At 26.5% G+C, this 11287-nt stretch overlaps 1 protein-coding gene across 1 annotated transcript; it reads left to right on the forward strand.

Moving 5' to 3' along the window:
- The first annotated feature begins 7701 nt into the window (after positions 1-7701).
- Positions 7702-10707, forward strand: LOC111302451 (alcohol-forming fatty acyl-CoA reductase-like). The gene is made up of 9 exons (XM_089744250.1): positions 7702-7780; positions 7880-7983; positions 8465-8667; positions 8774-8874; positions 9087-9279; positions 9438-9599; positions 9701-9704; positions 9979-10200; positions 10549-10707. The coding sequence occupies exons 1-9, from the start codon at positions 7702-7704 to the stop codon at positions 10705-10707; spliced, it is 1227 nt and encodes a 408-aa protein (XP_089600376.1).
- The last annotated feature ends 580 nt before the right edge of the window (positions 10708-11287 follow it).

The raw sequence follows: 11287 nt of genomic DNA on the forward strand, positions 1-11287 counted from the left end.
AAATGTCTAAACATAATGTATGTTAAATTAAAGATTTAGTCTAAATAATTCATTTAGCAAAGTTGAAATTTTAATTCTAACTCTAATAAAAAAAATATAATGTATGTTAATATTTGAATAATTGCCTAATTAAAAAGCTGAATTTAAAAAATTTCTTCTAAATAAAAAAAGTACTGTGGTAATTGTCAAAATTTTGTGAAGAATAGCACTTGCAAGATTGTAAATCGTGCAACAATTAACATATTTTTAAAAGTTGTGGACTTTTTTGTGTCTTATGATCACTTCACTACCTCAACCCTTTGCTGCCTAAAACTTTCTTTTCCAATTTTCAAAGGATAAAATGTGAATTCACATCAAATTCTGACACACCAAAGCAACCATAGTTAAAGGAACATGAAAATTATCAAATTAAGGGGTGCTAATTGTCAAAATGCATCAATTATTGTGCCGGTTGGAATGGGGAACACATGTTGAACTATTTATTTTGGATTTTAATCAATAAGATTATCATTCAAGTAGACAATTAATTTTGTTTGAGTTTATTTTAATTTGTTTGATTTTATACTTAGATGTGAATGATTCGATTTGGATTAATTTAAATATTTTAATTAAATTGATTCTTTAAATTTATATTGGATTAGTTGCTTTTTGCAATCATTTTATATGAATTAAAACTTATTCTAATTTAAAGTCCAAAATTTAAATTTAAATTTGATTTAATTTTGAGTCAAAATTCAATCATTTGACTTGCAGGTCTAATAGAAATTCAAATTAATTTTTTAAACTCAAATTTCAATTTTAGGCCAAATTTTAATTTGAAAGTCTAATTTTATTATTTTTTAATTATTTTTTGAATTAATTAAATTAATTAAAAATAAGAAAAAATAAGAAAAAGGAAGAGGACAATGGGAGTGGCTGGCATCCAGTGTACGAAGAGCAACATAACTACTTTGCAATCAGTTTGGCAGGAGCCACAAGTAGCCACAACAGTTTTGAATTTTATCAAAGTAATACACAGCATAAAAAAGGCAATTCGTGCAAGTAGGAAGACCACTAGGCTAAGAAGGAAATTAATCTTTAATTCATTTAAATAAGCAATTAAGTAGATTGTAAAATAAAGGTAAATGAAAAAATATATATTGTTAACATTTTGAGGATAACATAATGACAAAAAAATAAATTTTCATTTACAAACAATATAAATAAACTAAATGATGCATAACATCATGTGATGAAGACAATAATTTTTATACATTTATGGGATTTATAAAATAAATATTAAAAGAAAATTACAAATAAATTTAATATGGAATACAATTATTCCAAATATTATCTTAAAAAGGCTTATACTTGTTGCTGACATTATCTTCATCACTTGCATAATCATTGTTATCATTATTATTTTGAAGGATAATGTTTAATCTCATTAATTATAATTGTTTTGGTTTTTGGACTCAGAGTAGTGTGCAATTTATCCAATTCTTCCTTTGTAAGTTTTGGTTAAATTTGTCCACAAAATGGTGAAAAGCCTTTAAAACATGAACTTTTCTTGGCTTAAAGGTATAATTTGGATAAATTTTCCCTTTGAAGATAGTAACTCATTTGGTTGCTAGTTTTTTTTTTTCTTCTAATGATATCTCTTCAATATTCTTTTTGTCACAAATTTTCTTTTTTAAAATATTACGATCCATCTTATTCATTAAATTTGTAAAAAAAAAGTTAATATTAGTATAATTATTTAAATATTAATCCTTTTAGTGATTTTCTACCAATGGAATAAATATATTTTTTTATTTAGTAAAAAAATCATAACCAAATATTTTGATGAAAATTTAAAAATACATGCTTCTATATAAAAAAAAGATTTCATTTTTCGTTGCCATATAACAGATAGTAAACATATCAAATCAAAGAAGACACATATATAGAAAAAGCCTACACCCAATATCATATTCTAAAAGATTACTTGAAACACTTGAAGAATTGTCTAAACGTTAAGATATTCCCTTAAGAGTGTAGTGGGCAGCCTCTCGATGTTGGTATTTTTATCTCAGAAAACCTTTTCTTTCTTTTATGTAGTTCTTTTCTTAATTTTTTTGAAATTTTAATGGAGTTAGGATCCAAGGATGTTTTATCCATGTGCCACTCCTCCTATCATGATTGATTGGCTTAATATATTATATTCACAACTTTTAGGTTTACATTAGTTTTCCCTCCTGCACCTCATCCTATGGCTAATAAAAAGGTTGATGTTGCAAGAGAACATAATTTCACCCCAGTTTGCTTTCAGTAACTAGAAGTAGCAAGTGGCCTACCATTTTTTAAGATAAACAAATTTATTGAGATTAATTTCTAGATTATTTTTAAATCATAATAAAAACACAATATCATAGATGAGTAATAGGTAGATTTACAATGATTAAAAAAATTAAAAGTTAAAGATTAATTGAGAGAAAAAATATTACTTGATTGAGTCAATATCAAAGACAAAAATGAAAGGCTTATGTACAAAACCTACAAAATATAACAATATTGTTATTTTAACTTAACACTTTGTAATATATGAAAAAAAAACTTAAAGTTAAAAACAAATTATGAAATATATTAAGATAAAACTATAATTGATATTTTAAAATTTAAAAGGATATTATCTAAATAATTAGAAAATTAATTTTAAAAGATAAAAAAATATATCATATTTGATAAAATTCATAAAATAAAATAAACAATATTTGAGAAAAAAAATTCAAAACTTATCATACATATATTTAAAACATGGTATATTAATACTAAATCCATAAGCAAATTTCGTAACAAATCATACTAAATATTCATTAAGCTTTGTTCCTAATTAGTACATATCACTTATGTAATACTGGGAATGGAATCTAAAAATTTCTTTGATAGTTTTACATTTACATTCCTTATCATAGAGATGTAGAAATTTTGTTTTTTCCATTACAAAGGCTCAAGCAGATATAAAGGGTTGCACTCCTTCTTATTCCCATTCTCACATAATCCTCCACAAATTTATTAATCAATGTTTCATATTTGGGATGTCTCGTCCAAATCTCATGTAAAAGATTCTTTTGTAAAAAGGTTAAAAGTGTATCTTTCAACAATTGATATTTCTTCTCATCTTTCTTAATGAGCAGACATGTAGACCATATCAATTCATGAATCATGCAATTGATCTTGATAACATGTTTCACAATATCATCATCATTCGGATCCATTAAATATTGTGATAATTCCTTCATCAATCTTATGGCTTTCAAAAAATGTACCTTGGTTCTCATAACGATGGGAGTCTTAATGATAACTATCATGATTTTCTACAATGCATTGATAAAAAAATGATTTATTGATTTATGACGTGCCTATAATATTATTTAATTGCAAGCACAAAAGATCACATGATAACAACTACTTTTTTAGTATTATTTATAAATAATTTATTCATGAATAAAAATGAGATAAAAGGAAAACTTAATTCCTAAGAATATTAGTTAAATATAAATAGTAGTTAAAAACTACTTATCATTTAATCTAGTTATTTGTTATCTATTAAATAAGGTAAACATAAATAACTTATGGTTGTAAAAAAAATTACCTTCATGATGACACATAAATAATTTTTAATTTTATACTACTTATCAAATAAATGTTTTTAAAAAATTATTAGTTATCCAAATTTCATATTATTTATCAAATATATGTATTTAAAAGATTATTTTAAGGCTCTGTTGACACGAAAGTTGACCGATTGTCCTACTATGTTTTTCTGTGAAGTTTGCTCATGGATGATGCAATTGCAAGTAGCCGAACGTGATGCATAGCTACATTGCAAATCACCCAAAGCAAGAGAATTTAGCTTGAGAAATTGAAAACATTTTAAAACGACTTAGGAGTAGGACAAAAAGTGGAGGACTATTTAAAATGAAAATATTTATTTCTTAATGGAAGGTTCATACGATGGTTTGTTGATTTTGACGAGAAAAATAGAATAGTAGAAAGACATTTTGAATGTGTTGGAAAGTGGAAGACTATTTAAAATGGAAACATTTATTTCTAAATGGAAGGTTTATCCGATGGTTTGTTGAATGTAATGGAAACATTTAGAAACATTTATTTTTAAAGGACTGCTACTCCAATCCCATTATCCATGAACAAACTTTACAGAAAAATAGAATAGTAGAAAAACATGTAGGGAAAATAAACAACAGGCCTAAACAAAGCTTTCACGACTGTAAAAAGGAAGAAATTTTCATGGATAATGGGACTGGATAGAACCAAAGCTTGTAGCAAATTCAATTAAAATCTTTATAGACACTTATTTTGGTTTGGGTTGTTTTAATTTCCAATTTGGAATTCGATTACATTTGATTATTATATGGCCATTTGAAGTCTGAGTTGTAGAAAACCCATAATAATTTGGGCTAAAATGGTGATGGTTTTGCTTAGGTTCGGCTTGTAGCCCAAATCCAAGACCTGGTTTCTTTTTGTTTATATTACCATTACTTTACTTCTAGTTTAACAGTTATCTAATTTCTTTTTTAAAAAGGAGATAAAATTGATAAAAAAAAGATTTGAGTTTCAAATGAAATAGATGATTAGATAACATTACAGATTTGAAATACCAGGGATTTAATCCAATTTGAAATTTGAGATAATAAATTTTCAAAATTTTTGGCTCAATCTGAAATCGTGTTTCTACTTTAATCCAACTTTTATAAAACTCATAATTGGAGGCTTAAGCATTATAGATTTGTTATATATTTAATAAGATAAACAAAAATTTAATGCATTAGAAACACAATCAAACGCGTTGGCAGAAATCGAACAAAGATGATGTACTTACTCAAATTTCTTAGTGTGACGTGGATGGTATATCGTTTCTCTAAGAGCTTCTTGACTAGTGAAGAGCCAATGAAACCAGTGGCTCTTGTAACACATACCATGTAGTTAGCCTTCTCCATTGCTACAAAATTCACTTATAGTACAAATAAAATCATCTGTCTCTTTGAAGGAAGATAACAAAAATTATTGGGACCAATATAAAATTTTTGGTTGTATCCTTGCATTGCATGCATCTCCATTAATTTTCTTCTTTTTCGTATTTAAAGTGGAAACAATATTGTAATCTATCAATAAAATATTTAACTTCTAATTCTAAAAAAAAAAAAAAAACATGTAGCAGTACCATTGGCACTAAACCCTTGTTAAGCTCTTTGCCTAGAAGCTAAAAATTTTAAAAAGTTGAAGGAATACCCAAAAGCTAAAATCAAGAGAAAAAAACAAGGGATAAAAGTACCATGGAAATTCTAAATAAAGATATCAACTTCTTTAAAAACTAATGAGCCAAAATTTGCAATCCCTTCTTGATAATTCTTTTACAGGTTTATACATGATTACATTTGATTATGAACTAACATAAATAAATAAAAATATTTGAAATTTTTGTACTGAATTTTATACCTTGAATAAATAAAAAATTGAAAGATAAAAAAATTACCCGATTGAGTTGACAGGTTAAAGGAATGGAGACTCAACAAACATAGATTAAGAATTAAAAAAACTCAATCCCAATTTACTACACTAATTAACCGTTCAGCCACACTTGTTTGCAGTATGAGTTTACAAGTTGGATACACAATCAAGCAATAGTGGTGGGCATTAATTGCCAAACATGTATCTATCTATCTTAAAAAGGAAAAATATTTTTAAAAGCCGGTGGATTGTTTATCAAAGTTATGTTTATCTATAATTAATACATTTAAAAGTTGAAAGTAATGCAAAGATTGTTTATAAAAAATATTAAAGATATTAAATAATATTTTTAAAAATTATGATAAATTTAAATAATCATGTCAATTGTAAATAAATTAAAAAAATACTTAAAAATTATTTTTAAATTAAAATGAGGTGATGTACAGGAGAAACAAAATTTATTAGAATTTAAATTAATTTTTTATTAAATTTTAAAAAATTTAGATAATTTAAATTTTTTTTAAAAATTTTTTATAAATAATTTAAAATTAATAAATATCTTATGTGTCATCATAATGAAAAATTTTAGAAATTATCATACGTATCAAAAAAAATGTTGTCCATGCTAGCAAATGCTATCAGGTAACTATGTATATTTTAATATATATATATATTATTACAATTTAAATTCCATGTATTTTTAATTTCCTTGTTAGTTGAATTTCTATGCTTATTTTAATTTTTTATGCAATTTGGTCTTTCATGCTTTAATTTGCTTTTGATACAATTTATTTTTCATACACTTTAGATTTATGCAAAAATATAATAATAATAATAATAATAATAATAATAATAATTTTAACAAATTTTATGAATTTTTGATAATGAGATTTTAAAAAATCCAAATAGTGATTTTTTATAAATTTTTAGGTGAAATTTTTTTTTTTAAATATCACCTGAAGCATTTAGAATAATTTTCAATAAAAATTCTTATTTTTTATTTACTTAAAAAAATACGAAATGAATCTTTATAAAAAGAAAATATTACATGGGTTAATTATAAGTATTATTTTATTATATACATTATAAATTTTGATTTTAAAAATAAATATGAATTGTTAAGAATGAGATTCTTGATAAGTTCAAGTGACAATTTTTAATAAATTTTTATGTGAGAAAATTCGTTTTAATATTATCAAAGTTTTGAAGTATTTTTTAGAATTTTTCAATATACAAACTTCTTATTTATTTTTCAATCAAAAGATTAAAAAATAAAAAATATTTTTTTGTAATAAGAAAAATTAAGGGGATTATGGTTTAAATATCAAAAGTAAGATAATTTTCCTCTATGTTAAAAGATAACACGTGATTAATAGATATTATTTTTAAAATAGGTGTTGTGGGTACTAATCCTTCCTATGAGTAATCGTATTTTCAAATCTAAATTATTTTTATAGATTAAAAAATTATATTTTTAATAAATTATAATTTATTTTAAAATTTTATTAAAAATATAAATTTTAATAGATAACCTATCACTTATAACCAAAAATAAGGATGGCAACTTCTTTTTTTTTTTTTTTTTAATTTTTACTTAATGGCTCCCAAAACTGTTACTACAAATATGTGAACATGCGTTTTTTGACTTATGCTATAGCACTACAGCCACTGCTACACTACCATCAATGCTGCTACACCATGTTATAATGCGTTTTTTGACTTGTGCTATAGTACTGCGGCCACCGTTACAGTACCACCACTGCTGCTACAGTACTACCACCACCGCTATAGTACTGCTACAGTGAAATGCTTAAAATTTTGTCTATAAATAGGCTTAAGTTGAGAAGGTGAATGCAAACCAAAGATTCAAGAGTTTTAGTGATCTTGTGAGATTAAAAAGAGAGTTTTGTGAGGTGTTTCCTTTTAGTATTTGAGATAGTATCATTGTTTTCTCCATAAAATAGAGAGCGGTGTATTCCCACATTATTTCTCATAGTGAAATTCCTTCTATACTTGCTCCTGACGTTGCCAAATTGATGAACCACATAAATTTTTGTCTCATTTTCACTATTATTTACCTAACTCTTAGTTTAACTTGTCACTTTCGCAAAGGAGCTCAAATCCCAACACTATCAAGTTTATGATAGACAAATAAAGCCTGGAACCAGCTTCTTTTCTTCTTCATTTCCTCCTCCATTTTTTCTTAGATCGATGGAGTTCGAAAGTGTCACTAAATATCATCAAGACAAGACCATATTAGTCACTGGTGCAACTGGTTTTTTGGCAAAAAGTATATATATTTGTACATATTCATCTCTCTTTATTTATTTATTTATATATGTGTGTGATATCTATATATGTTTTTAACAATTTTGTAACTTTGGGTTAGTTTTCATTGAAAAGATATTGAGAACTCAACCAAACGTAAAGAAGCTTTATCTGCTTTTAAGAGTTGAAGACACTAAATCTACAACACATCGATTGCATAATGAAGTAATTATATATATATATATATAGTTTATTAAATTTTTATTTATTTATTTATTTATTTATTTATTTATTTATTTTTTATAAAAGAGATCGTAACATGAAATAAGGAAAGAGGTTTCAGGTTTTGGAATTTAAATTTTAAGCTTGCTGAATATTACTTTTTAAAATGATTGTATGAACCAACTGAGTTAAATTTTGAATTTAGTTTTGTGTTAATTTAAAAGATAATTAAGATAATCAATTTTGCTTGTTTCATTTACTACAAATTAAACAAAAAATATGAATTATTAAAGTTATTTATAATTAAATCAAAAGCTTAACTAGTTGACTCATATAGTTATCTTTCAAAATTAAAATTTAACAAGTTAATTTAATATTCAAATTTTAGCACATATAATTTTTTCTTCCATTGTCAAATTGCAGTCTCCTATTGAAAAAAAAAATTGTCTATATTTAACATAATATTTGTAATGTTTGTTAACAGACCGTAAGGACAGGATTGTTTAGTGTTCTTCCAGAAATATACAATTCGAATTTTTATGATTTTATATCGGCTAAGGTGACAATGGTACCTGGTGATACCACTTCCTTGGATTTGGGAGTGAAAGATTTCAACATAAGAAAAGCAATGTGGAGAGAAATTGATATTGTAGTAAATCTTGCTGCCATGACTAACTATGATGAAAGGTAATCAATCAAGAATTTTGCTTTCCGTAACATCAATTATATGATATGAGAGGATGCAATTGAAAAAACCATAAAATTAAGAGCTCAATTTTGCTTGAATTTTAAGGTATGATGTTGCTTTGAGCACCAATACTATTGGAGCTTTAAATGCTATGAACTTTGCAAAGAAATGTGATAGAATAGAGATGTTCCTCCATACCTCAACCGGTAAGTATGTATCCAATTTAATTATTCTTCAACACATTTAGTTTTTTTTTTTAATTTTTTTATTTAAAATTGTCATAATTAAATCTTAGATACTGAAATTAAGAGTTTAATACTTTATCAATGGATCATGCAGTTGTTGATATTAATATTGTAAATATTCATAAAATTAATTTAAATTTGTTCTTTTTTATATACTTTTGTTCTTTTTTCAGCTTATGTGTGCGGTGAAAAGGAAGGAATTATAATAAAGAAATCATATCATATGGGTGAAATTTCCAACGGAATGTATGAGTTAAATATTGATAAGGAGATGAAAATTGTGAAGGAAAAATTAAACCAACTTCGATCGCAAAATGCCACAGAAGAAGCAATTACATTAGCAATGAAGAATTTTGGCATCAAAAGGTTAATTTCAATGCTAGATTTACATATGATCATATTGATGTAATGAACAATGTATACAAACTATTTGAGACATATAACCTACTATAGGGGTGCTTATAGTTTTTTTTTTTTCTCTGCTCTTCTCAAATACCTATATATATAATCTCTCAATTATATAGGGCAAGAGTGTATGGATGGCCAAACACTTACCTGTTTACAAAGGCGATGGGAGAGATGCTTTTAGGACACTTCAAAGCAGATCTGCCCCTTGTCCATATACGGCCGACCATGGTGACCAATACTTACAAAGAGCCATTCCCTGGTTGGGTTGAAGGCTTGAGGTAACCATGCAACGTCTATAGTTGAAAATTTTCATGTTTCCATATAATCAATGCTGTTTTACCTCTTCCAAATGATCAAAAGAAAAATTTTGTGGCTACAGAAATGTGAATCCTGTCACTCTAGCTCAAGGCAAGTGAAAAATGTCTTATTTTCCTGGCAATCCTAACACTGTACTTGATTTTGTGAGTTAGTATGCTTTTTGTTTTTCCTTCCAACTTGTCCCATAAACCTACCCATTTTTGCTTCAATCTCACTTTTTCGTATGATTTTTTTATTGCAATAAAAAACATAAAAAAATGACAGGAATTCAGACTTTAGACTTTGAACCACCAATAAACTAAAGGGCAGTAATAAAAAACTGAATCATGAATCATGCAGATCCCAGCAGACATGGTTATAAATGCAATGATCGTGGCGATGATGGCTCATACAAATCATTCTTGCGAGATCGTTTACCACATTGGCTCCTCCCTTAGAAACCCTCTGAAATTCTTGAATGTTAACGATTATTCCATTCGTTATTTCGTGAAAAATCCTTTGATCGATAGGAAGGGAAACCCTATAAAAGTTGGAGAAACAACGTTGTTGAGCAGCATGAATGTGTTCATCCTACATATGGCCTTTCACTAAGTACTATCTCAAAAGGTTTGTCATAAATCAAATTATATTATTTTATCATTTGAAGATCTTTCAAACTTTCATTTTTAAATTCCCTATTGTTTTTAATTTGAAGGAACAATATTTGAATTATGGAGAAGCTTTTACGGATTTTGCTCATAAAACAAACTCGTTGATAAGAATGGCAGAACTTTATGAATATTTTGTGTTCTTTAATGACATATAAGTATTTGGATACTTGCATTTGGCGATTTATCATCAACGATTCTGTTTCTTTTGTAACTCAAAATAAATTTAGTTTCCAAAACAGATTCGATGATAGAAATGCAGAAAACTTACATTGCAGCAAGAGAGTGCGTTGCGGATGTGAATGCATTTAACTTTGATCCTAAGTGCATTGATTGGGAAGATTACATTATGAACATCAACCTTCCCGGCCGTCTAAGGCACGTTGTAAAACGTAACAATACCTATGTTTCTATGCTTTGATCGAAAGCTAATTTGAGTTTGTTCTTTAATACTTTATATATTAGCTATAACATACATAATGTGTTTTTTAATCTAATTCCAACATGTTTTATAATAATAAAAAAGTTTATTTTCTATAAAATTATATGAAAAAGTATAGTCCTAAAATGCAGCAATTATATGGTCGAATGGGCTCATAGAAATCGATCTTAGCATATGAAGATGTTCGGCATCTGCATCTCATCACATCCTATGTATATAACATAGCGATATGTTCTTTAAAACATTTCAAGTGAGTATGCAAAATTGATCTTAATGATTCTTTTATGCTTCCTTGAAAGAAATGATAGAAATATAATATGATTAATGAGTAAAACAATGGAGTTACAAGGGATGAAGTTACTCCATATAAAAAATTGGAGGCAAATATGGAAGATTATTTCGATTGGCTGAAAACAATACAAGAGCAAAAAACTCTGGGCATGAAAGAGGCAGCTTCAGCTTGCCACTTATAAATAGCTGCACCTGTATGAATTATGGGGATCTCTCTTTCCTTCTACCCGTCATGGATGTTTATCATCAGACTTCTGAAAGGAATCCT

Source organism: Durio zibethinus, chromosome 15 (assembly GCF_047325235.1).
Source record: "Durio zibethinus cultivar Kanyao isolate XHJ-2024 chromosome 15, ASM4732523v1, whole genome shotgun sequence".
NCBI classification, from domain to species: domain Eukaryota; kingdom Viridiplantae; phylum Streptophyta; class Magnoliopsida; order Malvales; family Malvaceae; genus Durio; species Durio zibethinus.